Raw genomic sequence first — 25,847 nt, forward strand, 5'->3', positions numbered from 1 at the left:
CAATATTGTAAGTAAAAATATATCAACTTCTTTAAGCTTTGGTGCTGGTTCTCTCTCAAAAGTTTGTTATTTAAGCCAAACCCTATAAATAAATATGATTAGTTTCGGTTGTTTTTTTTTCGAAAGTGTTCTGGTTCAAGGTTGGGTTCGTAGTAAATGTGAATTGAATTTCGGGCTTGAACCGGTTGAAGCATTGATTTTAACATAGTGGTGATAGTAATATCTTCTGATAACCATATAATCGATATTTGTTCTTGATTAGATATAGAACCTTCGTTTAACACACATATATACTATATAGCTAATATATATATATATAGAGGCAGCTTGACGGGATCTCTCAGAAACGTGTAGGTTTATGATGATATATGTATAACAAATCCATAGTTGAAGTGTTTTTAAATCATTGATATCTTCCATATTTCTTTTGAACATGAATCGACGGTGTCTTACAGGTGCACAAAAGCTGTGTAGAATTACTAATTTGCTATATTTGTAAAATATATGTACTTCTTTTTAATACAGCTTCGAGTCGTATGAATGAGTTGGCAAGCCTGGCACAGCGATCATAAAAATTAGCTGCAATTTGCATAGCTGCACAATTTATGCAAATCATTTGATCTAGATAAGAATATTTCTTGGGCGGTTTTTTATTATTTTTTTCTCTATGTTGTTGTGCCATGGTTTTTATCGCCTCTGTAATTGCAATAATTAACAACAGAAAAAAAAGTGTGCAAGAAATTGAAAAAAAAATAGTTGAAAAGACCTTGGCAAAGGTTGGCTAATTAAAAGCAATCTATTTAGCAATAATTTAATTTCTGCCAATTGAAAATTTCGATTCATCAAGCTAAACGTTTGGCGGGGTGCCAATAGAAATGAGCACGGACTGTGGCGGGGGCGAAGGGGAGGCACCCACTCGAGAACGCCCCGCTGCTCTGGCAATTCTATGCTATAATTAAAATATTAAATATAAATTATAGCACTTACTTTAAAGCTCGAATTATTATTAATGTGCCCAAAACACGAACATAGAGCTCGGGGCGAGCAAAACGGAAATGTGACTTGAATTTGAATTGGGGCTCTGCTCTGAGTCGTCGTTGAGTCATTTGCAATGATTAAACTTGATTAATATATAGCTAAATAGATTTGTCATAAGTCTGTTATAAGACGCAATACATATTGATTGATGCATTAACCAAAAGTTTAGCGCAAATATTTGTGCCAAGAACCTGACTGTGCCTAAATGCCAAAGGAAACGCCGGAGTTCAATGTCCTCGCACAAATCGTCTGCCAAATGGAAAAACAACAATATTTTAGTGCCATAAAGCAAATTGCAAGCAACGCAACGGCAACAAATTGCCATTGATGACATGCCACGCAACGACTTCGACTTGGACTACGACTACGACTACGACTAAGACAGCGGCTACGACTTTGACTACGGCTTGGAGTCGACTTCAATGCCGACGCGTCGCCTATTGAATTGCAAAATTGCAAAGTGCGTTTCGCCAATTGAATCCAATCACAAATGTGGCCCAGCTGCCGAGTCGTAGTCGCAGTCGTAGTCTTAGTCTGTGCCGCTGGGCATTTGAATTATGAGAGATGTTTGCGCTTGCGACATTTAAATGCATTTCTGTTTTATTTTGTTTTTTCTCAACAAGATAACGGCGCACGGTGCGTATGATAAATGTGTCAGACAAGCCATCGGAATTGGCATTCAACTTGAGAGCAGGTTTCGAGTGCGAACAGGTGAATGCCATAAAGGGCTATCAAGCTGAGCGAATACAAACATAAATAAAACAAAAAAAATTGTAAATAAATTATTGTTAATTGTGGATTGCCACTTTTAACCTGAACCCATTGAAAAAGGGTATGAAAGGGTATCATGTATTTACAAGGCAGAAGGAGGCATCTCTGGCTCATAACAGGACGACGAGCAGAGTGGATCTAGTGCTCGGAAACTACTGAAGCAAACCTGTCCTAGAAAGTTTTCAATATATATTCTCCTATGCAAGAACAGAACGAGCTTCTTCTTCAATTTATAACTTCGATAAACCGATTTTGGGACATGTTTATTTAACTCGGAAATTATAGGAGCTAGATTGCCAAAAAAAAGGTAGAGCCATGCGCTTTGATGCATATATACTTTTGAGCTGAAAATATCGTATTTATCGGACTTTAAGCACCGAAGTTAGGCAAGAATTTCAGCTTGCGTGTGCCTGTATGTATATGTGTGTGCGTGAATAGAAGGAAGCGTGATTGTTTTTAGCGGCAGCTTGACACTGGATGCAGGGTATCTTCTAGTCGGCCACTCCCAACTAGAGCTTTCGTACTTGCTCTAAAGTATTCTGAGTACTATGGTTGTCAAAATGCTTGCGAATGTGTGTAATTTTTCTGGCGTGCGCAATCAGATCGCCATCTAATAGGCGCAACATTTGCTCATATTTTATTTTATTTTATTTTAATTTTTTTAAGCAACATGCTACATATGCATGTGTTCCGCCTTTTCAGCAGCAGCAGCAGCAACAACAACAACAGCAGCAACAACTGCAAAGTGTGGCAGTTGCAACAACATATTTGTCTGGCTAGCAAAACCTGAGCTGAGGCGTTTTGGGCGTGTGCCATGATCATTTTTATTTTTATTTATTTATTTTTGTTTTGCAAATTTATTTGGCTCTCATTTATTTATTTGGGATTGTTGGCATGGAGTTCTTTGGGCAGCTCGACGACTATTATGTAATTTTTAAAATGAAACAAGCTGTTAATTTCGAAAAATGTCTTGCTAGCTGTTTATGCGAGAGCGCAATTAATAAATTACTAAGCGATTTATTTGTGCGAGTGTTGAAATTGGCTTGAGCGGAATATGCTTAGAGCCTAAATTCCTAATTAAGTGAGCATATATTATATTTTAGCCAGTGCGTTTTTCGCTAGTTGGCAGCACGTGCTACTTAGTTAATTATATTTTGATAAATGTAAATGCAACAAGGAAAACAGCAAATTGCTTTCAAATCACGCAGCATTTGGGTGCCGGGTGCCGGGCCTGAAATAAAGTTGTCCGGTTGTCTAGTTTATGTAATCACCCACAACATGATTGTTATATCTTGTTGTTTGTTGCCTGTTGCCGACTGGAGACAGGCGCCGTTATTTATTACATGGCTCCAAACAGTTTGAACGCAATCCCAGGCCTGGCTAGACCGCACTCAGCCTTTCACACACCAAGTCTGTCGAATTGTCAGCCAGTCTGTTTGTCTGTCTATCTGTCTCTGCGTCTATCAGTTGGACAAGCCACCAAAGTGGCACCTGCGGATACGCCCGAGCTAACCTCTTTCCATTGAGGCCAAAACCAACCGAGCCACGCCTCACCGATAAAAATCAATTGTCAATAGTGTGATGGATTTGGGATGCGATGATAATGATATTTGGCATTTGGCATTGTCTGCCATTGTCCGCTTATTAAGACGGTTAATTGCTTTTTAATTTCGCACATCATCAGCATTTTAAAGATATTTTAAAAGCCATTTTTTTTTTGCGTGCCACCCATCTCCGCATTGCGTCACATCAGACACTCTGCCCCCGCCGCGAAGTTCACTGAACTAAACAAACACAAACAGCCATTGAATTTAACTTACAATCCGAATTAACACCTCCCGATATTTGTTTTTCGTGTTTTTTTCCCCGCCTGTGCCTGACAATAGCCCAAAAGCATCAGTGTCCAGTGCGCAAATATTGAAAACTGGCAGCCAAGAGTCGGACCCAACCACAAAACAAATCGACAAATCGAAAAAAAATATTTTGCGGCTTGTAATTTTGGGAATTAGCATAATTTGTGCAAATTCATGACACGAACTTTAGACAGACGCCAGAGGAGCCAACTTTGATTGTTGCCTCTGCGTGCAGCGCTTGCTATAGCCAAGGAATATGACGTCACAAGAAATTCTTTACTCTCTCTGATTGCATTTATTTGCCTCTTTTCTAGTTTTTATATCTTCTAAATTAATATAGTTATTTAAGATTTTTTTTAATTTTTAAATACACGTATTTTTCTACCTTTTATTTGTAGACGTCATCGACAAGATTAGTTTTGAAATGGGGCTTAGTTTGCCGGACGGACAAATAAAATAGTCCCTTATTAGAAATTTGTTGTCTTCTGATTAGTTTTTTACTTTTACTTTTTCTTTTTTTATATATTAAATACTAAGATTGACTCATATTAAATAGTAAATATACATATATATATATAATGGATTCTGTTTAATAATTCATTGAAAATCAGGTTTATAGTTTTGGTCTCCAAAAGTCTCCGCAAGGTTCCAAAATTGTATTTCTTGTCTCATTTAAAAAAGCCAAAATCTTATAAAAGCGTTTTTTTAAATGGCTTATTAAGTATTTGGTTAATGAACATATTCTTGTAAGATGTTTGATAGACCTTCGAAATGCAAATAGGAATATGTAAATGAGCCCAAAATACAGGTAAATTTAAATTTAAAACCCTTATTTCAAAAAATGTATATTAATTATATTGGTTTTGTTGACTAATTAATATTATATTTATTATATTCTTTATAAATTCTCAAAATCTTATAGTAAAAATCATTGCCCTGAAGACGGTTGCTGAAGTGCTGCAGAAAATTATCAGAGATAAAAATATATTCAAGGTAGAAGGTATTATTATTTTGTGACGAAATGTGGAAGGAGACATTTCGGACCCCGAAAAGTATATATATTCTAGATCAACATCAACAGCAAAGTTCTGACCTGTTCTGTTCTATTTTCAAAGATATTTTCATCAAACTCAGCATTGGGACATTAAATTTAAAAAAATAAATGTTAATGTATGTTTCAAGCCTTAAGTGCAAGACTAATTGATGTAAAGATTAATGGAATGTGTATTGGTTATGGATATTGGATCGATATCCAATGCCGCCTTCTGAGTTTTTATAACTTTTACATACAATTTTTATTACGATTTTGTGTTTACGAGGTATAAAATGAACTCGTGAGGTGTATGTTAACTATAATTCTGGTTTCAGTTTTGTCCATTTAGTTTTTTTTTTGTTGTAGTTTTTTTGTTATCATCTTGGTCAAGGTTAAATCTAATCGGCGCTTAAGATCACTGTTCAATGCGACTGCATGTAGCCATAAACTAAAGCAGCGGCAACAAAAAAAACAACACCAAAAACAACAATAATAACAATAAGAACATGAAAACACAAACATACTAAGGCGCAGAACTGCCACAGCCCCAACAGTGTTAACAGTTTGTTTACACAAAGCAGCTCGTTAGAAAAAAATATAGAGAAAACAACCAAGAAAGATTGGGAAATGCGGCACGCCGAACATTAAATACCCTTGTTGACATATAGGTTACGAGCTTACAGACAAGTGAGGAGAAAACTGAAAAATGACAAGTTAAGAACAGCAAAGTTTACCATACAAAAACTAAGTTTCCGACCGATTCTTTCTATGATATGATAGTCCGATATTGATTAAGGTTTTGCTTATATGTAAGATACATGGCGAAGCTAGAAAAACAAAGTTAAGATATCTTGAAAAGCAAAAACAATTTTTATATAAATACTTTGTTTTCGACCGATCATTTCTATGATTGTTTGCATAGACACAGACAGATGGACAGATTGATCGGGTATGTCTTTTTCGATGCCTATCATGTTTCATTACAAAACTTAACTTTCCTCTAGAAGTGTATAAGAACAGAGCCCACCTTCGGGCGGCGATAATGCATGTGTGTGCCTGTGTGTGTGTGTGTTTCTGCAACTGCAGCGATCAATGAATATTTATAAAACAGCAGCAGGCCCCGCCCATGGCCAGCTTATGGCCAGTGGCTTAAGAACAAGAATTTGGCCCACACTCGCCGCTTGACGTTCTAAGCCGAATGCAATCAAAAGCAATCAAAATTAATTTGCTCACTCGCTTGTTTGGCAAAATGTATCTGCTAGATGCTTAACGCACTCTGCACAGATTTTGGCATAATTTGTTGCACACATATGTACAGGTGTGCGTGTTGTGTATGCGTGTTGTTGTGTGGCCATTATGCGTTGGCTGCTGCCAACAAGTTCAATGCGAACGGGGCAAGTCAAAGTGCGCTTTAAAGTTGCCGCTCCAATAACTTCGCATGACAGTAGCAGTAACGGGGTGGGAGGGTGTGCGGGGCAGAATGACAGAGAGGCAGCCAGACGCTTAATGAAGTTGCATGTCAATGTCAGATGAAGTCAAAATCAAGACAAGTCAAGTCAACTGTGGCTGCAGTTATCCTTGCACTTACTTAGCCAAAGTGAAGGTCTCCCAAGGCTGTCGCAATTTAAGAATTAGACGAGAATTTCGACAGTACGCAAAATAAGCCAAGTAAACGATAGTAAATGCAAATAGTAAAAGTTAATCAAGAGTTGCTTAATTTCAATTAAGCAATCAGTCTATGCAGTTAAAATCCACGCCAGTCAATTGGTAAATTGAAATTCACTTAAGCCCCAAATGACTTTCCCCATGGAGGCGTGAAAACTGCATTCACAGGCTGTTAATCGCCTTATGGTATCTGTGCTGGATACTCACGTAACCGATACGGAGTATTATTAAAATGCAATATGCCATTAGGCACCCGCCAGTACGGGCGTTGTTATCAGGCTACTCCAGTCCCCGCGGCTTGGGGGCAATTAAAAATCATTTTTCATGAGGAAATAGCGGCAACTGCCCCAAATTGATTAAATAATACAAGTGTGCCTTTATGTGTGGGGCATAATTGAAAAGTTTGTTAAATGGAGCGCGGCCAATCCTTTGTGCTGTGCTCCATGCGTAAAGATCGCCAGCAGCTGATCTTCATGGCAGCTGCAGCCACAGCTTTGGGTGCTATTGCATGCCTCAAGTTTGTCGTTATGTCGGATCAGTTTTGTCTCAGTTTAGTTACAGCAGACGGCAGACGGCATGTGGCAAGTGGCAAGTGGGCAACTGACCAAACTCGAAAGACTTGAGCAACTTAATTTGCATTTGCCAAAATGTGATATGATGTGTCGATGGTGAAATTGCGAATTTATGTATAAGTTTCGACGAAAATTAATAGCTTCATGTAGGAAATATGACGTGTGGCTTGAATTACTCAACTCATTAGATGCAAATGTTTTACATGCGATGCAAAACGAAATAACACTGTTTTACAAAATTTAAAATAAACAAAAGTCCAGAACAAACTGTTTTAATTATTGATTCGATTTGCCACAACTAACCCTAAAGACATATAAAAAAAAATGATGGAGTGTCTATTTTGATTATATAAATAAAATTAGTTCTATTTATCCATCGAGAAAATTTCATATTTCATTAACTCTCGGGATATATAAATCGAATAATAAACGTTAAAGCCAAATACAAATAAAACGAAACATAAAGTAAAATGTTTTTCTCATAAAAACTTTTTTTATGTTTTCAAAAAGTTGAATATTTGACCTAACGAAATATTGTTGCACAGTTCAAATTGCCCTGGGTCTCGAAAAATTAACAGAATTAAGTAATTTGTAATAAAAATAAAGTGTAGAATGTTTTAAGCGATACAGCTATAAAATCGAATAAGTTGTAAATGTCGTTGCATTAATGGCGATGTATTTTATTGCAGACGCTTCTAGTCACTGTGAATGTCAAATCGAAAGACTTAGGCAACGAACGCGACGCCTGTCGGCAGCCCAAAAGAGCAAATAACATAAATTTAACAGATTTAACACGTTGATGCCGCATCTGATGCAAATCAAAGCAGTGGCCAGTTTGTCTATAGGTATGCGCGATATTTAAATACACTTAGAAATTGAGAGGCAGAGACACGTTCAACTCTGTGTAAATATCAAGGCTGAAACATGCAAGCACCAAGTAAACAATTTGTTAAGAAGGTGACGATGAAGAAGCTCGCAAGCCAACTAAAAACTAGTTTGGTGCCAAAAGACTTGAGGCTTCTTAATGATGATGCTGCTGATGCTGATGTGCGCGTATCTAATAGAGTTGCCCAAAACGCCGAGACCCGTGTCCAAAATGGCAACGTGCTGTCGCCTCGGCTACCTAATAATTGGGCTCGTTGTTGATTCTCTTGCTGCTATTTACTGTTGGGCTTGTGGTTATTTGATCAAATGGCATAAATATTCGCTGCACATCCATTTTGATCTTTAACGTTGCCTCTCGAAATGTCAAAGTGACTGCAAAGGGCAACACAATGAAGCCGCGCTAAAGGCAAAGGCGGAGTCTTCGAATGCCAGTCGAAAAAAAAGGAAGAGCTCCATAATGTTATTTAAGAAATCGCGTTATGTATTAATAAATGTCATGTACTTCGTGTATTAGCTGAACAACTTTATTTCTGGTTTTATGAGTAACTTATCTATAAAAGGGAAACTGTGTGTGCTGACTGATTGACTGACAGACTGATTGACTGACTGACTGACTGCCTGACTGACTGATCAACGCACAGCCAACGCAAGTGGCAACGGCAATGAAGCAATGAAGACTTTTCCATTTGAAGTAATTGCATACTAAGAGCTTGTTATGGAAATTTCCGCCCGTATATGTAGAAAATTCGTGGTAAAGGGTTGGGAGAAACTTTTAATATGCAAACGGATTCAAACTTATTATCAAAGAAACTTTTGAAAGTTTTTAAATGAAAAATCCAATCAGAATTAAACTTATTTCAACACTCTGCAATATGAAATATGTATTATTTGTTTCACCTAATGCAAAGTCGACAACATGAGCGAAAATTGACAAAAAAATTTTAATTAAATCTTTATATTTTTGATTTGATTAACTTCAATCTTATTCATGTGATTAGTATTATGTTAGATATGCCATTCGTCATTTCCTTTTGGATGGAATATGGGTGGAAAAGTGATGTCTAAAATTGTAACAAAAACTTGATAATAAAAGATTATACACATTTTGAAGTGCTGAACCGACTCGCAGTTCCTATAGATACTTTCCTGTCTATTAAGAAAAAGAAAAAGGCGGGCAGAGTGCCTAAAATCAGAGTCATATTTGATCAGTATGCTTTAGGCTTAAGGAATCGTGAACTAAATCAATGTTATACATAAATGATTAACATTTTTTGCAATGGAACGGCACAATTCTACTTCGTGCTTAGCAGGATAAATATAATAAAATCTAGTTTATGCCTATATAGCATTTAAGAGAATTTTAAGGTAATTGAGATCATCAAATGCCGTCTGATATGTTTATGATGCTGTTAATTAGCAGACTAACGGATTTATAAGATTTAAACAAACTTGGAGCAGAGTAGAGGCTGCATCTGCTGCACGACCTTTTGAGCAATTTGCTTAAACAAAAACTGGCGGGCAACTGTTGGCCTGACATTTGGCGCAATTAGCATTAATCAAGCTTGGTTTTATATATGTATATATTTGTAGTTGGCCCCAAAATGGTTTATTTATCAGCAAATGGCACAGGCCATTTGTTGGCTGTAAGCGTTTAAGGCTGGCTAGCAGAAAAATTATGATTGCGCTTTGTTGGGCAGTGTTGATGTTGATGTTGATTGACGTCTTGTTGTGCGTCTGTCCTTGAACTCGTTTCATTTTTGATAAATTTCAACGCACTTTGCCACAGTGCGATGCACTTTGTAATTGTATTAAACAATTAACAGGCGCCAAGCTTCAAATTTATTGTCATCAATTTGGATATTTGCGCAACTAATTGCCACACACATTTGTTTAATAAACGCCCAATGATATTGGCCAAAAGGCTTCAGGCCGGAGGGTGCGTCTAATTAGCCATGAATATTGTTTTCGTCAGACGATATCTCATATGCCTGGGATTAATGTGTTGAACGCGGGGCAGCCGAGCGAATATTTTGAATGTCGAAAAATTCAATGTCAAATTGTTTAACCAATGCGTTTACATATGACAATGAGTAGAAGCTTATTACATTATAATTGGCAAATGTTGCCTTAATTCCCTAAGTATATTCTTTCAGCTTGCCTCTGTATGTACAAACATTCATTCAGTTTTACTTTTGTATAGTATATAGTATTTCAACACTACAACAAACTCTAAAACGATTGGCTTTTCGTATTTTGTTTACTTTGCAAGGTGCCTTGGCCAAATTGGGGCGATTCCGTTGACCCGTTTCCCTTTCAACTGCCCCACCCATGGTGTAACTTAATGGTTGTAGCTGCTGCCCATTTGAAATGGTATGGCTTTTGCCGTTTTTTTTTTTCTTTTTTGCGCGCCACAGCTTCAAATGCCAGAGGGTTGGGGGCAGGGCTATCGGCGGCAACGTTTCTGTAACTTTTTATGTAATTGAGCCGCAGCAACAACAACAAATAGTGCGTGCCAAGAGTTGTGCCAATTTGTGTGCTGTGCCTCCGACTGGGCCATAATTAAACAAGCCTAGAGTGCAACAACAACAACAACAGCAGCCACAACAACAACAAGAGCAATAGCGAGTGACCAATTTCTGTCGCCAAGTTGGGCAATATGCTTGCCAGCAAGTTTGTGCCTTAAGTCTTCTGTTTGCACTGTGGTTACGATATGGCAATATCAGCTAAAATATACAATTCTAAGCAAAGCTTAAATAAAAATTAAACTTTAAATTTTGTAATTTGCAATTTAAAGATTTATATGCGGAAAATTGTTTCGCTTTTAGCCCACTGTATGATGTGTCATGCCAAGAATGCGGCTGCTGGCCAATCTTTAGTTAAAACAAAATGTCTGAAATATTTCATTAAACACACTGCAGTCAATAATTGAGACTGTGGCCACAGTCGTACGCACATTTTATGGTATCAACTATTCGATGGGACTAATTAAGTGTCCATAAAATAATCGAGAGTCTTCACAGCGTCAACTTCATTTGACCAATCGAAAGATTGCGCAATTGTTGCTGCCGTAGACATCTTCTGTCGGTTTTTTTTTGTTTTGTTAATTACAGGTTGGCTTCTTGATATTTCTCAGCCGTTTAAGGTCAAAGCTAAGCCGGAAGACAGGCAGGCGGGCAGCCGGCCGGCCAATCGGCGAACCGGGCGAATGCCTGGCCGAGCAGCTGCATCATTCTTGCGAAATTTTCGCCGCTTTGCACTTCAAAATGTCAGCGAGCAAACATTTTCCACATATTATTTATGAATTGTTAAATCTTTTTCAATTTTTCTATGCGGCTTGTGGCCTGGCGATTCGCACTTGGCCATAACAAGTCGGTCAAGACGGCCAAGTCGGCCAAGCCGGGCCCAGACATTGCAGTTTGACCTTTTATTGCCTGACTGCTTGGCCAACTTGTCTGTGTAATTATTATCAAAAATACATTTTCAACTTTTGTTTAACAAATTAAAAATAAACACACGTCAGTTAATTGCCAAAAAATATATACACATATATATAAATATCTTTTTTGTAAAGAAGCAGCCGGCACAGTTGAAGCCTTGTTTATTGGCCATTTGACGCTGACGGTTGATTGGTTCGATTGACCCTATTACCATGAATGTTTTATTAGCTTTGTCTATTATTGATTATTAAATTTTGGCTTTGTGACATTTGCTACGGTCTTCATGCATATCTCAACATTGTGCTCTAACAATTAAAAGGTTTTAAGTCTTTGAACATGTTGGGAACTTGTCATTAGCTTGAGTATTGTTATCAGAATTATATGCGCTAGAATTTCCCAAATTAAATACGATTTACTTCCTTTTTGCAGATTTTTTAAGGTGGTTGTTCGGTTGTTGCACTTATTTATGTTCACACAACAAATATTTGCACCTAGAGGCTTTACACCCAAGTGTGTTGAGCTTAATTTCCGCCGCAGGTTAAATGTTAATTGCCAATTGTGTTATAATTAAAAGCTGAGGCAATTTATCAGCAACTTATTATCTGCAAAATACTAAAGTTGTTAATAAAATAAGCGACGACGGCAAGATTGACCTTCAACGAGTTGGCGTTTATGTGAGGAAGCGAACGAAAAGAACATTTTGAGGCTTTGTTGCATTAATTATGTATGTTGTATGTAGTTGCATAATTGAACACAAATATTTGATGGATATTTTATGTCCAAGCAGTAGAAGGCAACCATTTCCTGAATTTTAAACGGCATGACAAACATATATAAATAAAGTTTGCTATTCCTTTTCGTTGCTTCTGGGGCAAGCTCCACATAGTTCTCTTAATTTTAAAAGTCTGACATTTTTTCTAAATATATCTTTGCATTTGTAGTTTCAATTATCAGACATATTTCAAAGCATATCGCCCATACGTAATCTGAGTTTTCACTTTAGCAAATTGGTCAAGGTGCTCGATTTGGTTGTGACGACAACTCGTGAGTGTTTCTTTTAGTTGTTGTTGCTATTGTTGCTTTTGTTGTTGTTGCTTTTGTTGTTATTGCAGCTGGCCGTTTGACAATGTCTAATGTCGATCGACATGCAATTCACATTACGGCTGGCCGTTTGGTGCCCGAGCGTAGCGCAATATTGCGATATAAATTAATGCTTAATCAGCAGAAATTGTCTAAATCCGCAAATTATTCGCAAGTGGCAGGCGTTTAATTGTAACTGCCCCAAGTGCAGCCCACAGCCATACACACACACACACACACATACAGAAAAGCCAACCGCATTTTGGTGGCCAGCACAAAGCCAATGTAATGTCCAAGTTTGACCATAACAATAGTCCGCCCGTCATAACAACCCATGAAGCCATAAAAATCTTAAGAGCGCAGCGCCAGGGGCGTGCTAATTGAAATTCTTGTTGCACCTTTATTGATTGTGTTGACCTTCTGCGAATTGGACACTTACCATTATCAGGTCGCCCGTTTCCATGTGGCGACGCATCAAAATCGCTGCCATATTTTGCTCATCTTGGAAAACCTCGCCAATTTCATGCTTGTCATGCTGCAAGAGAACAAAGGAAGAGAGTTAGTTTATCGATAAAATTGTAATTGACAGCGAGTTAAACGACGCGGGATATTAGCTTAATTTGATTTGCTAACCACCGACATTCAATTAACAACGAAATCAATTTTTACGGTCGCATTCCGAACATTCCAAATATCAACGGCAAGCTCAAGAGTAGCCAAGCCGCGGCTTTGGCCGAACTAAATGTAAAGCAATTTTTTATAAAACATAAAAAAATGCTGGTCTGTTATTCTGTTTGCTGGCCAGGCAGCTGTATAATAATTAAATGCGCCAGCAGCAAAAGAAGGAGACAACCGGCAGCCGATAGAGACAGAGTCAGAGACATGGACAGAGATTAAGAGCCACTCTTGGAGAGGGAGAGATGAAGCCAGAGCTCGGCGTGCTCGGAGTGCTGTTAACTGCGTGGGATATGCGGCAGCGGGGTTTTGATTTATGCACTCGGTCAGCAAATGTGACGCCTCAACATGCACGTCACTCATGCGCCGTGTGTGCCGTGCTGTTCTCTGAGCCTGACCATGAAAACTGCGCCGCCGTGGCTTCAGCTAAAGCTTAAGCTTTTGACATTTGGCCAACTGGCTGCTGATCTGGTTTCAGTTGCGCTCTGTTCTTGTTGCAATCCTTTGACATCGACATTCGGATAGTTTTTTGCAACTTTTCGACTCAAGGCAACTTGGCTTAGATGCTGGTTGCCAAATTTCTGTGCAAGGCCCAGGGGGAATGTGTTTCATTGGAATTAGCATGATCTTTAAGCTTTCAGCTGGCAAAATTTGTTCACTGGGAGCTGAGAAATCAAATGTGCGACTAATTAAATTAATTGCCGCTGCGCCTGCCCATTAATTCTGTAATAAATATTGAAATAAATGTAATCTGACACTTGACATCAGCATTTGGCATTGACTGCGTATCGCGTATCGTGGACCAGGCCGCCAAATCTGAGACACAAAACTTGTCCGCGGCGCTCTATCAAATTACAAGCATAAATCATTTTCATAACTGGCCATACAGCCATAATATATATGTACGAAAAACATGCCATAAAACTAAGCCAAGTGCCAAAATCAAAGTCACTGCAAAGTGACCAAATAGCCACTGGCCAAATAGTTGCCCACATGCGATGAAAGCAGCGAACTAGCCGCAAAGGCCATAAATCAGCTGGGGGTTAACTGAACAATCGGCCAGGAGCGGAAGATGTGGTTAACAAATTGAAACGAAGTCAAAATATAAAATTGAATATAATAGCATTACGCTTAAAGGCCGTAAAACTTTTAGTAATAGGCTATGAGCAAACCGTAAAAAGACCATAAAAGAGACTATGCACACCTTTATAACCAAAAGAAATTGAAACAAAGTACAAACTGTTTATAAAAGAGAGTATTACCCGATTTAGTCCGAGCCAAGTTCTGCAAATATCATAACACATTTTACATAGATATTTGGAAAAAGGGTTTGCACTCGATCTAATGAAGAACCAAAAGTTCAAATCATTGGATTAGATGGTAAACAAAAAAGTATCATGCAATCGTTTCACGCCAATTTTCCACAGTTGCGGGTGGAATTCCCAAAATTGCTGACAAGATAAAAAGAAAGCAAAATCAAGATCCATCTAAGAGCGTGGAAGACACAGTGAAAGACATGTGTGCATGCGTGAAATCTTTAAGGATATGACACAAAGAAGAATTGAAAAGTCAAAAGCTATTGCAATAGTTAAATAGAATTGATACAATTTTTTATTTAACCCTGTTAAGTTTCCAAATATATTTGATCTTTTGTACAGAAGAGAACTCAACAAATTTATATAAATATATATTTTTACCTCGCAATTGACAAAGTTATTTGTTAAAGTCTTTAAGTCTTACTAAGAAATTAGGCATAAGGAAGATTGTGTAAATTTGAATTTAAAGGAAAATTTTAGGCAATTTTCACAACTTGGCTGACAATTAATCAAACCACTGAGCTGTCTGGCACTTGAGGAGTGGGGCGTGGCAGTTGGGTGTCTTACTGTTGACCGCGAAACGTGTTGACACGCAAACGCAGCAGCAGCAAAAAGCCAAATAAAAAGCAATTTCATGTGCAACAAGCATTTATGGCTTAATTTGTTGTTGGTTAACGGGCTGGCTGACATGTCTTGGCTAACGACCTTGTGGAAATAAGTTCAAAGCAACAAGAGCGACCCCCACACCAAATGGCTCACGTATTTGTGTATTTCTGTATTTCTAATCCAGCTGCCAACTGCCAAGAATCAAGGCACTTGTTGTCCATAGTATTTTGCTGCTTTTGTCACCGTTGCAGCCATTGGCCAAGTGTTTGGCCATATTTATGAACCGTTGGTGTCCGGTGGCCACTTATCGTGGCCAAGACTCGTTTACAGCACCAAACTTTTGTTTTATTTTTGTATTATTTCAATTTTTTGTTTGTCTCGTGTTGTTGTTTTTTTTTTCATTTTTTTTGTAAATGCTCTTGAAGCAACTTTGCATGCCACTGGACCAATTTCCTTTGTTAGTTGACAATTGTGCCCATTTTGGCTGAATTTGTTCTGCTGCGGCCTGCCGCGATTTTAATTAGCCAACGTTAAGTAAGGTATGAATTGTAAGCCGTGAATTGTAAATTGCATTCGCTGTCTCGCATTTGGCGTCAATTTTTTTTATTAACAACATCGTAAATTTTTAATTACAAATGGGTACAAGACATTATGCAGATCGCTGCCCACAGATACGATCTGCCATCTGTAAATCGCTTGTGCAATTCCAATGTGGGCTCTGCCGTTGGGCGGTTATGTAAATCGCACTTCACACGCCTGAGTTACTGCGGCACACTGGAAGCTAAAATACTTTCGAGTGTCCGACTGGCCCAGGGGCTTTTTAGCTAAATTGGCGCCATACAATTTGTTGCCTTTCTACAAGTGTTTTGCATATTATTTTTATAAATTGCGCCTCATTAACGGCTTATGGAGAGAAATAGGCAAATACGCTTGCAGCAATTAGATGTAAGATTGTGGGTCAAAAAGAAAATGGACAGCTACTTAAAAAGTAGCTTTCTAACAGACAGACAGACAGTGTGGGTGTCGTTAAGAGAATCATTTGACGCACAAGCAGGCAAGTCAACTACTCTACCACTGCAATAGAGTAACAGTGCTTAGCTATGAGATACCCTTCAATCAGCTGTGCTTCTTTCCTTTGCCCCACACAAAGGGAAGATTATTTTGGGATAGCTTCAGAATTATTGTCGGATCAGTATGCAATTTTCAAGGCTTTAATATGACAACCTAATGATTGTAACTAACTAAGCGCAAGGATATACATACTTATATATGAATTCAAGTGCAGTATTTTGTCCTATATACTATATATTGTTTTGCGTATTCAGTACGACTATATGCAATCCTATAGGCGGACACATAGTCTAAGATGGCTAGATATATATATACTTTATCGGGTCAGTGACGCCTCCCTCTGCCTTTTGCATACATTTGCACAAAGACAATATACCCTCTGTAACGCATTTTCAATGAGTACATGATATACAAATTACGTATAAAGTGGGGCCGAGAAAGTAGTGGAAGATAATATACTCATTTCCAGACAGACTCGAACTCATTTGATGGCCTACCGAAATGTCTTTAATCGCAACGGCAGCAAGAGTCAAACCTCATGAAACGAGTATTATATCTTTCCAAAAAAGAGAGTACACGAAAGTAAAAGGTTCGCTCTAAGCTACTTCCGGGCAGCGCTCTAAATTTCACATAGCTAATTTGGCAAATGCAAATTATTTCAAAAAAGAAAGATAGACAGGCCAAAAAGGCGCACATCTAATCAAATGACTTAGGCAACGAACTTGTCGAAGTGAAAATTAGCCTTTGAACTTTTGTGCGGTCGTTTGGCAACTTAAATGTGAAATGCTAATACAGGTTGGAATTATGTCCATGTATATAATGAAAGCGCGTCGCCTTAGAAGCAATGTGTGTGTGTGTGTGACACCCACGCTGATATATCCCAATCCAAGAGATTTTTGGTTGGCTGCTACGCACATAAATCCACAAGCCATTTAACCACGCTAACTGACAATTAACGCATTAGCAGCGACATCGACAGCGACAGCGTCGTGGATGTGTGCCGAGTGGGCGTCGTTTTTTTTGATGGTTACGCATACGAAGCGTTGGCCGCCGCCTCGACGCGCGCATAATGATTTCCATCGATGTGCGTGTGTGTGTGTTTGTGTGTGTGTCGGACTTGATTTGCTGTGCATGTTTATTACGCACCATTATGCACTGCACACACAATGGCACAGATACAGGCACAAGCCGTCACAATACACAGCACATTTACTTGATTTCAGTGCAGGCTGTTTGTTTGTTTTGATTTTGGTCTTCTGGCCGTCACAATGCCAAGGCTCTTTATTTCTTTGTGGGCCTAGGCAACGGCCCCAGAGTCTCATTGTTTGCCCATTATTTGGCTAATTACACATTTCATTCGGTCAGCGATGATCAATGTTATGATTATGTCAGATTTTATCAATTGTTCGCTCGAGCTTAACGGATCAGCATAAAATGCCGCAGACAATCACGTATGTGAACACCAGTCAAGAGAATACGTTCCAATGAAGGCAACAGATTAATATATATGTATGTTTTTTTTTAATTCAAAATTATGTAGACAGAAATATGAAAGAGAGTAGCGCGCTATTTGAAGGTATATCTCTGGTATTAACAACACATTTCAAGTTAAAGTTAATCTATTTAATATTTTAGTAATAATGTGTTTAAATATGTTTTTATAATAAGTCATCCCTCTTAACATCATACTTTTTACTTTTATCGGGAAAATGTTTTTAAAATTCGAGCTACAAATTTTTAAGCATTTTGAGTTTGTTATTCAAAGATTATAAAGCATGAATGTACAGATTTGATAATGAATTTTACTATATATTCAAGACGTAAAAACGCATGGAAACATCTTTATTTAAACCGAGTTAAACATCGGTCTTTGGTTAACCAACAATGTCATCAGTAGATGCCCAAGAGACTCTGAAATCGTCCCAAGGATAACATGTTAGCTTCAGCAGCATGCATCATGAATAAACCCAAGCCCAAAAATAATATTCTCAAATAATCTTAGCTTTTGTGTTTGGAATTTAAAGGTAAAAATAAAGATTACAAATAATTAAGTAAACCTTTTTCAACTTAAAGAGGAAACTGAATATCTAAATCTGTGACTTTTGATCTGTGTGACTTTATCTGTGGTAGATAAATATGATTTGACGGGAGTAGGCGTGGCCGAAATGAAATTGTGCTTAAAGAACAGCCCAGATCTCTATTCGAAACAATTTAATGACAAAAGTTCACAGCTCGCCAATTAATGTCATCACAAATAGTACATATAACAATTATAAATTAATTAAAATTACAAAAATTGCATTAGGATTGCATTACATTAGATCTTAAGTCAAAAGCTTCAGCGTCATTGTATTCTTCCTGATTGCTTTTCCATTATTTCTGTAAGCGAAACAATTTTTTAAGGCTACTTTGGATTATGATCAAAGTGTTTTTAACAAGATCACTCAAAACTCGAAAACTTCCGCGCTTGCATTAGACTTTCATGAAAAGTTTCCCTTGTGGCTGCCAGATAGGCAAATTTCCTAAAACAGACATCTCTTGGCAAAGGCAAAGAGCTTGACGAAAATATATGCCTAGCGTCTGGCCGCTCGTTACGGATACTCAAAGTTGTAATCGTACTTTTGTAGTGCAAACTTTGGGCAGCCGCAAAAAAAAAGGGAATGAACAACCTCGACTGCAGCGAGATCGACTTTGTGGGTTTGCTGATTGTTGCTGTTGTTGTTGTTGTTGCTGTTGCTAAGCTACAAAGCAACAAGCCGCACAGCGTTAACAATAACTGCAACATGAGCATGGCCAACAGTAACAACGGCAACCACTGCCAGCAACAAAGGCTGTCAGGCAACAACACGGGAGCGTTATGCAACCGCCGATTGCAGCGGCACAGACCGGAGTCAACGAGGACGGCAACTGCTGCCTCAGCTGCTTTCTATGCGGCGACTAGACGACTTTTCCGAGTGGGAGACAGTGGGACAGTGAGCTAATTTTAAATTCATTCAGCTGCCAAACGCTGGCCATAATCACAAGCTCATTAATCAAGCAGCCTATCGGCGCCTCGCACCGCTGCAAAATCGCCTAAATACAAATGGGCAGCAAGTTGAAGTCGTTTTGCAATGACAAGGTACTCCAGTTAGTGGCTCGTATATGCATTAGACGTATGTATTTCGTTGGGGAGCTGCTGCTTGTGAAATCTGCACCAATTGCATTAATAGCATTTTAATTATGCACTCGCGGCATCTATGAAAAACGCATTTTTTGTTTGCTTTGGCGCTGCTTTGAAAACAGCTTTGAAAACTCAATTAGTTGCCTTTCAATGGGCTGCATTTTTTTTTCGGGTACGTCTCTTAAAGAATGAAGCACCTCTGCACGGGTCGCGAAGTGCTGCACATTTGTTAGCCAATTGTTTTGTTTTAACATTGTAACCGTGGCAGTTGGCCCGACAACATAAACTTTGCTTACTCGTCTCGTGTTGCCGCTGGCCAAGCCCAGGAATGGGCTTTGTTCTGGTTTTGTTGCCCCATAAAAGGCTACTGCCAATTGTCCACCAGCGCAGTCTATTTTGCGCTTATTTACATAAACGTATTTCACATGGATTCCATAAATTGCCAAGGCTGCGCTTACACCTTCAATACGCAAGCTACATTTTCTTACTATTTGGAGCCTTAAAATATTTAATAATTTATAAAATATTTTCATTAAACGGGCGTTCACGACTCGACAGTTGCTCGTGGTGCGAACTTCCATTTTCATCTTAACTACAACGAATATATTCCTGTTTGCAAAAATTTGTTATGCCCGTTAAGACAGCTACCATTGGGGCAGGCCGAGGAAACCTGCACCTTTATTTATATGCTGTATTTTATTTAATTTTTTGCGCCTGACCTTTGGCGGAGCCTATCGATCGAATGCGGCAGTGGGTGTGCCGTTCGACGCCTTGTGTTTGCCTTTATTTTCGTGGCAGCAGAAATAAATTACAAAGAAAACTTTGGGGCGTTGCCGCCTTCACTGTTTGCCTAGATATTGAACGGAAATTTCACTGCACGAATCTTATTTTCATCAGCTGAATGCAAAGGACAGTGCAACTCGTGCTAGAAATGCAATTAAAGTCTAAATAAATTTGAAAGTTCACTTTTAAGACCCTCAAACAACAAAATATCTAAGGCAATTTGCTTAATTTTGTGGCTGCCAAATAAATTTCCCTTGCCAAGTTTGTGGCTTAAGTCTTTTGTTTTCCCAGCAAAACTATTTTTGATTAACACTTGAAAACGGGGTCGGTTTTTCAAACGGTCATCGAGCATATTTTTCCGCATGCGGTTAGACTCTTAAATTCAAGTTAATTCCAAACAATGCGCCAAAACGAAGAAAAAAACCGACAAAAATTGCCAAAAAATAACAATTCATGCCTCAAATTAGAATAAATGTTTCTTGATGGAAGGTCTCTGACAAAGTGCCGCCATTACCAAACAAAAATCTCATACAGCAAATATAAAATTGTTGCTGTGGTTAGCGTCTACAACTGGAGGCCATTTGCTGTGCAGCTTTTTGTGGCATGAGTCAAAGTTTTTCTTTCAGCCGAAAAATAATTGCCAAAACGCAGACACTTGGAAAATGTCGTGCGTGGGTCTGTGACTCTGTGGCATGTTGCATAAAAGCATAGCGCATTTCATTTTAATTAAATATAAGCTAAAATCTTCCAATAAAAAGGCTCACATAAATCTTTCCGCATTTCGCATGGGCTTTAGAGTTGAATTATCACACATAAATCAGCGAACAGTCGACCAAGTCCAAAAGATCGAAAGAGACCCGGCAATCTTTTTATTTTCTTTGCCTGTCGCCTGACATGACATTTCACTTTCATTTCCGAAGTTTGTGTCTTGCATTAAAATCATTTTTATTCGTACAACCGACTCCCTGACTCGCGCTCCTACAACAAATCCCATTTGGTAATAAACGCCGAAAGTAAAACGTATAATAAAGTGCAATCGATCGATTGTTTAAAGCTGGCATCTCACACACAACCAACGAGGGCCAGCAAAAACAAATAAATGGAAATAACCTAGTAAGTAATAACAATAAAAATTCACTTGCACTTGCGGTAACGCCCCTGCCATTGGGCGTAATGATGTATGTGTTTGTATAACAAAAAATATACTACCCAACTACTGTATGTAAAAGTAAGTGTATAGAAGCGAGGCAAAAGAAAGCGAGCACTCATAATTGAAATAAGTCACGTTCATGTTCATGGCAGAGTCACAGACACGAAAAGTGTTTTCTGTGTGTGTGTGTGGGCTTTAATTGGAAATTAAATTGTTTTTCCTGCATATGGCATATAAATAAAACTGAAATCAAAATATTCGCATTGAGTAGAAACCAATCTTGAGCAGTTAAAAATATATAAGTTTGTCAAATGCAGCTTAACATATTAAATGTTAATAAATTATTCAATCAAATTGAAATTCCTATTAATAATAATTGCCTTTGCTATGTGGACTTTACATAATGTGTGTCGCATGCTCTTAAGACTATCAATTGTCGTTTTAGTGTCAACAACTGTCATGTGCTTATCTAGCTACCTACTTTATATAAGCCGATTTCCGCACGTCCTTGACTTTAAAATTTGTCCAATTTTTTATTTATTTGTGGCAGCCAATTGCATAACAGCAAATATAATTCAACACGAGCTCTACAGTAGTCCAACCCAACCTGAGCATGGCTCTAATCTCTTTATCACACGGCCAATTAATTTTGATTAGATACAAGCACTGCAACATAAATACAAATACAATAAAGCACAAGAGGAGAGCGGCAAACGAAGCGCAACTAAAGCGAATGCTGATAAGAAACAAAGTAAGCTGCAAAGTCTGGTTACCTGAAGCGGAAGACGAAGCTGAAGAGAAATACAAATAAAGTTAAACTAACTCTCTAGTCAAGAGTGCCCGACTGGCAAATACTCCGTATCTGTTATTGGTCCCTCATATACAAAAATCCTAATTTGGAAAACCTCAGCGTTTTTTTGTGCAATTTGAGGGTAGACTACTAGAAAAATGTAACATTCCTGATCTATCCAAATAATACGAAAACCTACATACCGAATATATTGATTCGATATCTATCACTTTTGGGGATAAGTTAACATAAAAATATGCTTATTTTGGGTATACTCAATCTATTTAATCGCACAGATAGCTGCACAATCTATATAATCTCACAGATAGTTTTAAAATCGATTAATATCGCTATCGAAACCATTTTGAGTATACTCAATCTCTATTAAATCTCATATTTAGGTTAAAAATATATAAATATAGTTATCGAAACTATTTCGAGTATACTCAATCTATATAATCTCACAGATGAGTTTTAAATCGATAAATATCGTTATCGTTAAGTATATTCAATCTATATAATCGAAAAGAAAGCTAGTTTAGAGTACAATATTGGAGAATATTTATACCAAATGTGAATTCTTTGCCTCATATAGTTTTTGAGCTAGACTCATTCATACAGCCATATAAATGGACAGACAGATGGACATGACTGCATATACTCTGCCAGATTAAACAAATATCAACAATTTGCAGTGAGTACAGGGTATTGAAAAAGTATACCAAAGCGCGAATAAAAAACCAAAGACAACGAATATTACAAATCATGATGTAACAATGAAAGTGCAACAAAAGTTAAGTCAAGCGATCAAAAGGTAGCCACAGAAACGTGATCAATAATAATAACAAAAAAAAAACAATCATAACAAAGCAATAACAATAAAGTTTATCGAATTCCATAGTAAGGAGTGCCAAATATCTTATTAGAATTTGGACCGCAAACAGTGCCAGCTGTAAGTAAGTGCTCGGTGCAGCCATGACAAAACTCCATAATCCCATTAACTTACCTGCTCATCGAGAATCTCTTGCAAGTCCAGGCCATGCGTGGCATTTGGTTCGCTGCCCACCGACCACATGCGCAACTCATGGGGCGCACCCTTGAAAAGACCCTGCGTGGCGCGCAGCGTGAGATTCGTGTGGCGCCCGAAGGCGCTGAAGGAAACGTTGTGCGACTTGATGGAGCTGATATCGCCGCCAAGCAGCTGATTGCCGCTGCCAGCTCCAGCTCCGGACGCGGCCGCCTGCTGCTTGAGCTCGCTGTAGTAGGCATTCTTGCTCAGATCCTTTTTGACATGATGCGGCTTTTGCTGCACAGTGGCCGCCAGTTGTTCGCCGATGCTGCGTCGCTTGCGTTGGAGGCCGCCGTGCGATGTATGGTGGAACAGCTGGACGAGCTCATAGTGCGGCACGGCATCGTGTGTGTCCACATGGAAGACTGAGTGCAGTTGCTCTGGCGACATTTGTTTGTGCAGCTAACGAAGCGAGCAGGAAAGAGAAAAAGAGAAAGAGATGTATTGATTTATATATACATATATATGGATACAGCCGCTGGCTGCTACAAATTGTAGCAATTGTTAAAGTATTCATTGAAAAATTATCAATAATTCAATTTAATAAAGACAACCCATGGGCACAAGTGTTTATACGGTTCGAGTTTTATTCGGTTTTTGTTTGCACGGGCACTCAAGTAGTCTAGAGATTAACGACTGAGCTGAGCTGAGCTCAGTTGAGTTGAACCGAACCTAACTCAACTGAACTGAGCCGCGTTTTGTCGGTCGCAGCGCGCGAGTATCTTCAGCAAGTGGGTCAGGGTCAGATCGTCGCATGCCGTTTGGGTTTCTATGGTGGCGGGAGGGGGGTGTACCTGAAGAAATCCAAGAAACAAAAAACAAACAAACGGCTAAAACCGTTTGCGTGTACTGTTATCGGCAGTGCGTGTATTTGAAACTATGAAACTTGTATTGAGAGCACAATAATTGCATATTTTAATTAATAACAAATTCTGTTTTTTATTGTTATAAATGTGATTTTCGTCTGCACGCAATTGCTCTTGATCACAGTCTTTTTTTATTTGTCAATAATATCATATAGATTTGTAGTTTTCGTGTACTTATTAAATCAATTGAAAGACTATGTGACAGGGATTTCTAGTAAAAGCAAAGCCTCTATACATATTTATACATTATTCAATATTCATGTTGAGCTCGATTATATTCCCAAATCGAATACCCCATTTCCGTTTCCATTTTTTCTAAGCTCAAATATTTACCGCATGTTTACATTCCGAACGGCAGCAACAAATCGCCAATTCACAAAATTTGTTACAGGGTCAACGCAGACTAGAATTTCCTTTAACAACTGGCGCAGGCCGGCAGGCAAATACAAAAGACTTAGGCAACGAACTTGCTGCGAGTTACATGCGAGTTTGACCGGCAATTTAGGTAAATTTCTTGAATTTTATCAAACCACAAATGGTTCGCCGCACCGAAATGAGACAAAATTGTTCAGCAAATGACGACAACGGCAGCAAAAAGAGGAAAAAATAAACAGCCAAGAAGAAGACAAGGTAAACAACAAAGTGTCAGGCAGCAAAGACAATAATTGTTGTTTATTTTTTTTTTGTTTTTATTTTATTTTGTAAAATGTTGTTGTCCGTTGTATAACAGTTAGCATGATAATTCTGTTTTAATTGAAATACAAATGGCCGGCGAAATGAGCGCAAGTGAAACAAAGGCGACAGGTGAACAAACGCAAAGAGCGAAGAAAACCTGACGCAGACAATGCCAAAGAGTTTTTACTTTCATTTGAAACGTGTTTCAAGCACAGACGCCACGACGAGTCGCAACGGCAGCTCTTCGGGGTCGGGTCTGGGCCTCTGGACTGCTGCACATTGAGCAACTTTTGCCTATTGAAAGTGAAACTGAAGCCAAAGCATATGCCGATGACGCGCCAAGTTTCGTCTCGAGTGCCTCGCTCTGAGTTTAATTATGAGTGTAAATGAGTGTTGAATGAGTGCATGCGCTGTGTATGCGCTGTGTGTGCACATGGAACGATGCTGCTGTGATTGTCTTAGGGCTTCCTGGCTGGCATTTGAACATTTGGAAAGCTGCACCTGCATCGATTTGCAATATGCAAATGGCGAATGGGGCCACACCCCAAACACCAAACACCAATCAACACTTGACCAGCTAGCCAGCCATAAACAGAGGGGGGGTAGCCCTTGCTGCCAATTAATTGCAATTAATGGGAGTCAACAGCAAATTATGCAAAAGCCATTTGATGAACAAGATCAGCGCCAGCGATTAAGCAGCTTGAATATCAGGGCTGGAAAGCACAATTCAAATGAATCACAAAGCGCACTACAAGTCTGAAATGAGAAAACCAAATGAATTTAAATTGTGCTTGTTGGTTAACTGCAATGGTTGGGAATCAAGATATGTCTGCTTTCTGCTCGGATATGCCCAAAAGGTGTCTTATTTTGAAGCAAAAATAGTTCGATTTAGATTTAAGGTTCGGTTCAAAACCATTTTGCAGCTGTCACTTGGATGTCACAGCTGAATAAATCCGTGAACCAGTGAGCTGAATCCCAGCTAATCATTCATCGATGGCTCACATAAGCGACTGCGACGGCGACTGCGACTGCGACGGCGACGGCTGCTGGCGATTTGTCCAAGCGGCGCGCGCTTTAATTTTCGACGGGGTGCAATGACGGATATTGTGAAATTTGTGTTTGTAATTTGTATGGCTAGCTGCTGTTGCTGTTGTTGTTGTTGTTGTTGCAGTTGCTGTACGCTGCTGGTTGTCCGCTCGGTTGTCCGGTTGTTGCTGCTGTTTTGTGCGCGCAATTACTGAAATTGTGTGATTACTCATACGCCCGATATAACCGGCATGGTGACTACGACTGCGACTGCTTAAGTGCAACAACAGCAACAACAGCAATAACAACAACAACAACAACAACAT

General features: G+C 38.7%; 1 protein-coding gene and 2 long non-coding RNA genes across 11 annotated transcripts in view; 2 read left to right on the top strand and 1 right to left on the bottom strand.

Annotated features, from left to right (window-relative positions):
• The window catches only part of LOC135437699 (uncharacterized), a 120,504-nt gene that overhangs the window by 68,293 nt on the left and 26,364 nt on the right, over positions 1–25,847 (top strand). The window lies entirely within an intron of this gene.
• sona (sol narae) overlaps positions 1–25,847 on the bottom strand; it is a 60,142-nt gene that overhangs the window by 20,224 nt on the left and 14,071 nt on the right. For all 9 annotated transcript variants that reach the window (XM_064696091.1, XM_064696093.1, XM_064696094.1 and 6 more), the window contains exons 3-4: positions 22,892–23,356; positions 12,774–12,869 (exon numbers count right to left, since the gene is read on the bottom strand). In XM_064696091.1, coding sequence (XP_064552161.1) covers positions 12,774–12,869; positions 22,892–23,356 — 561 coding nt within the window. The remainder of the gene's footprint in view (positions 1–12,773; positions 12,870–22,891; positions 23,357–25,847) is intronic.
• On the top strand, positions 12,135–13,771 carry LOC135437975 (uncharacterized). The gene is made up of 2 exons (XR_010437783.1): positions 12,135–12,298; positions 12,367–13,771. It is a non-coding gene; the product is annotated as an uncharacterized LOC135437975 (long non-coding RNA).

Source organism: Drosophila montana, unplaced genomic scaffold (assembly GCF_035044405.1).
Source record: "Drosophila montana isolate Dmon_TW-CO22-7 unplaced genomic scaffold, ASM3504440v1 contig_3833_1, whole genome shotgun sequence".
Taxonomy (NCBI): domain Eukaryota; kingdom Metazoa; phylum Arthropoda; class Insecta; order Diptera; family Drosophilidae; genus Drosophila; species Drosophila montana.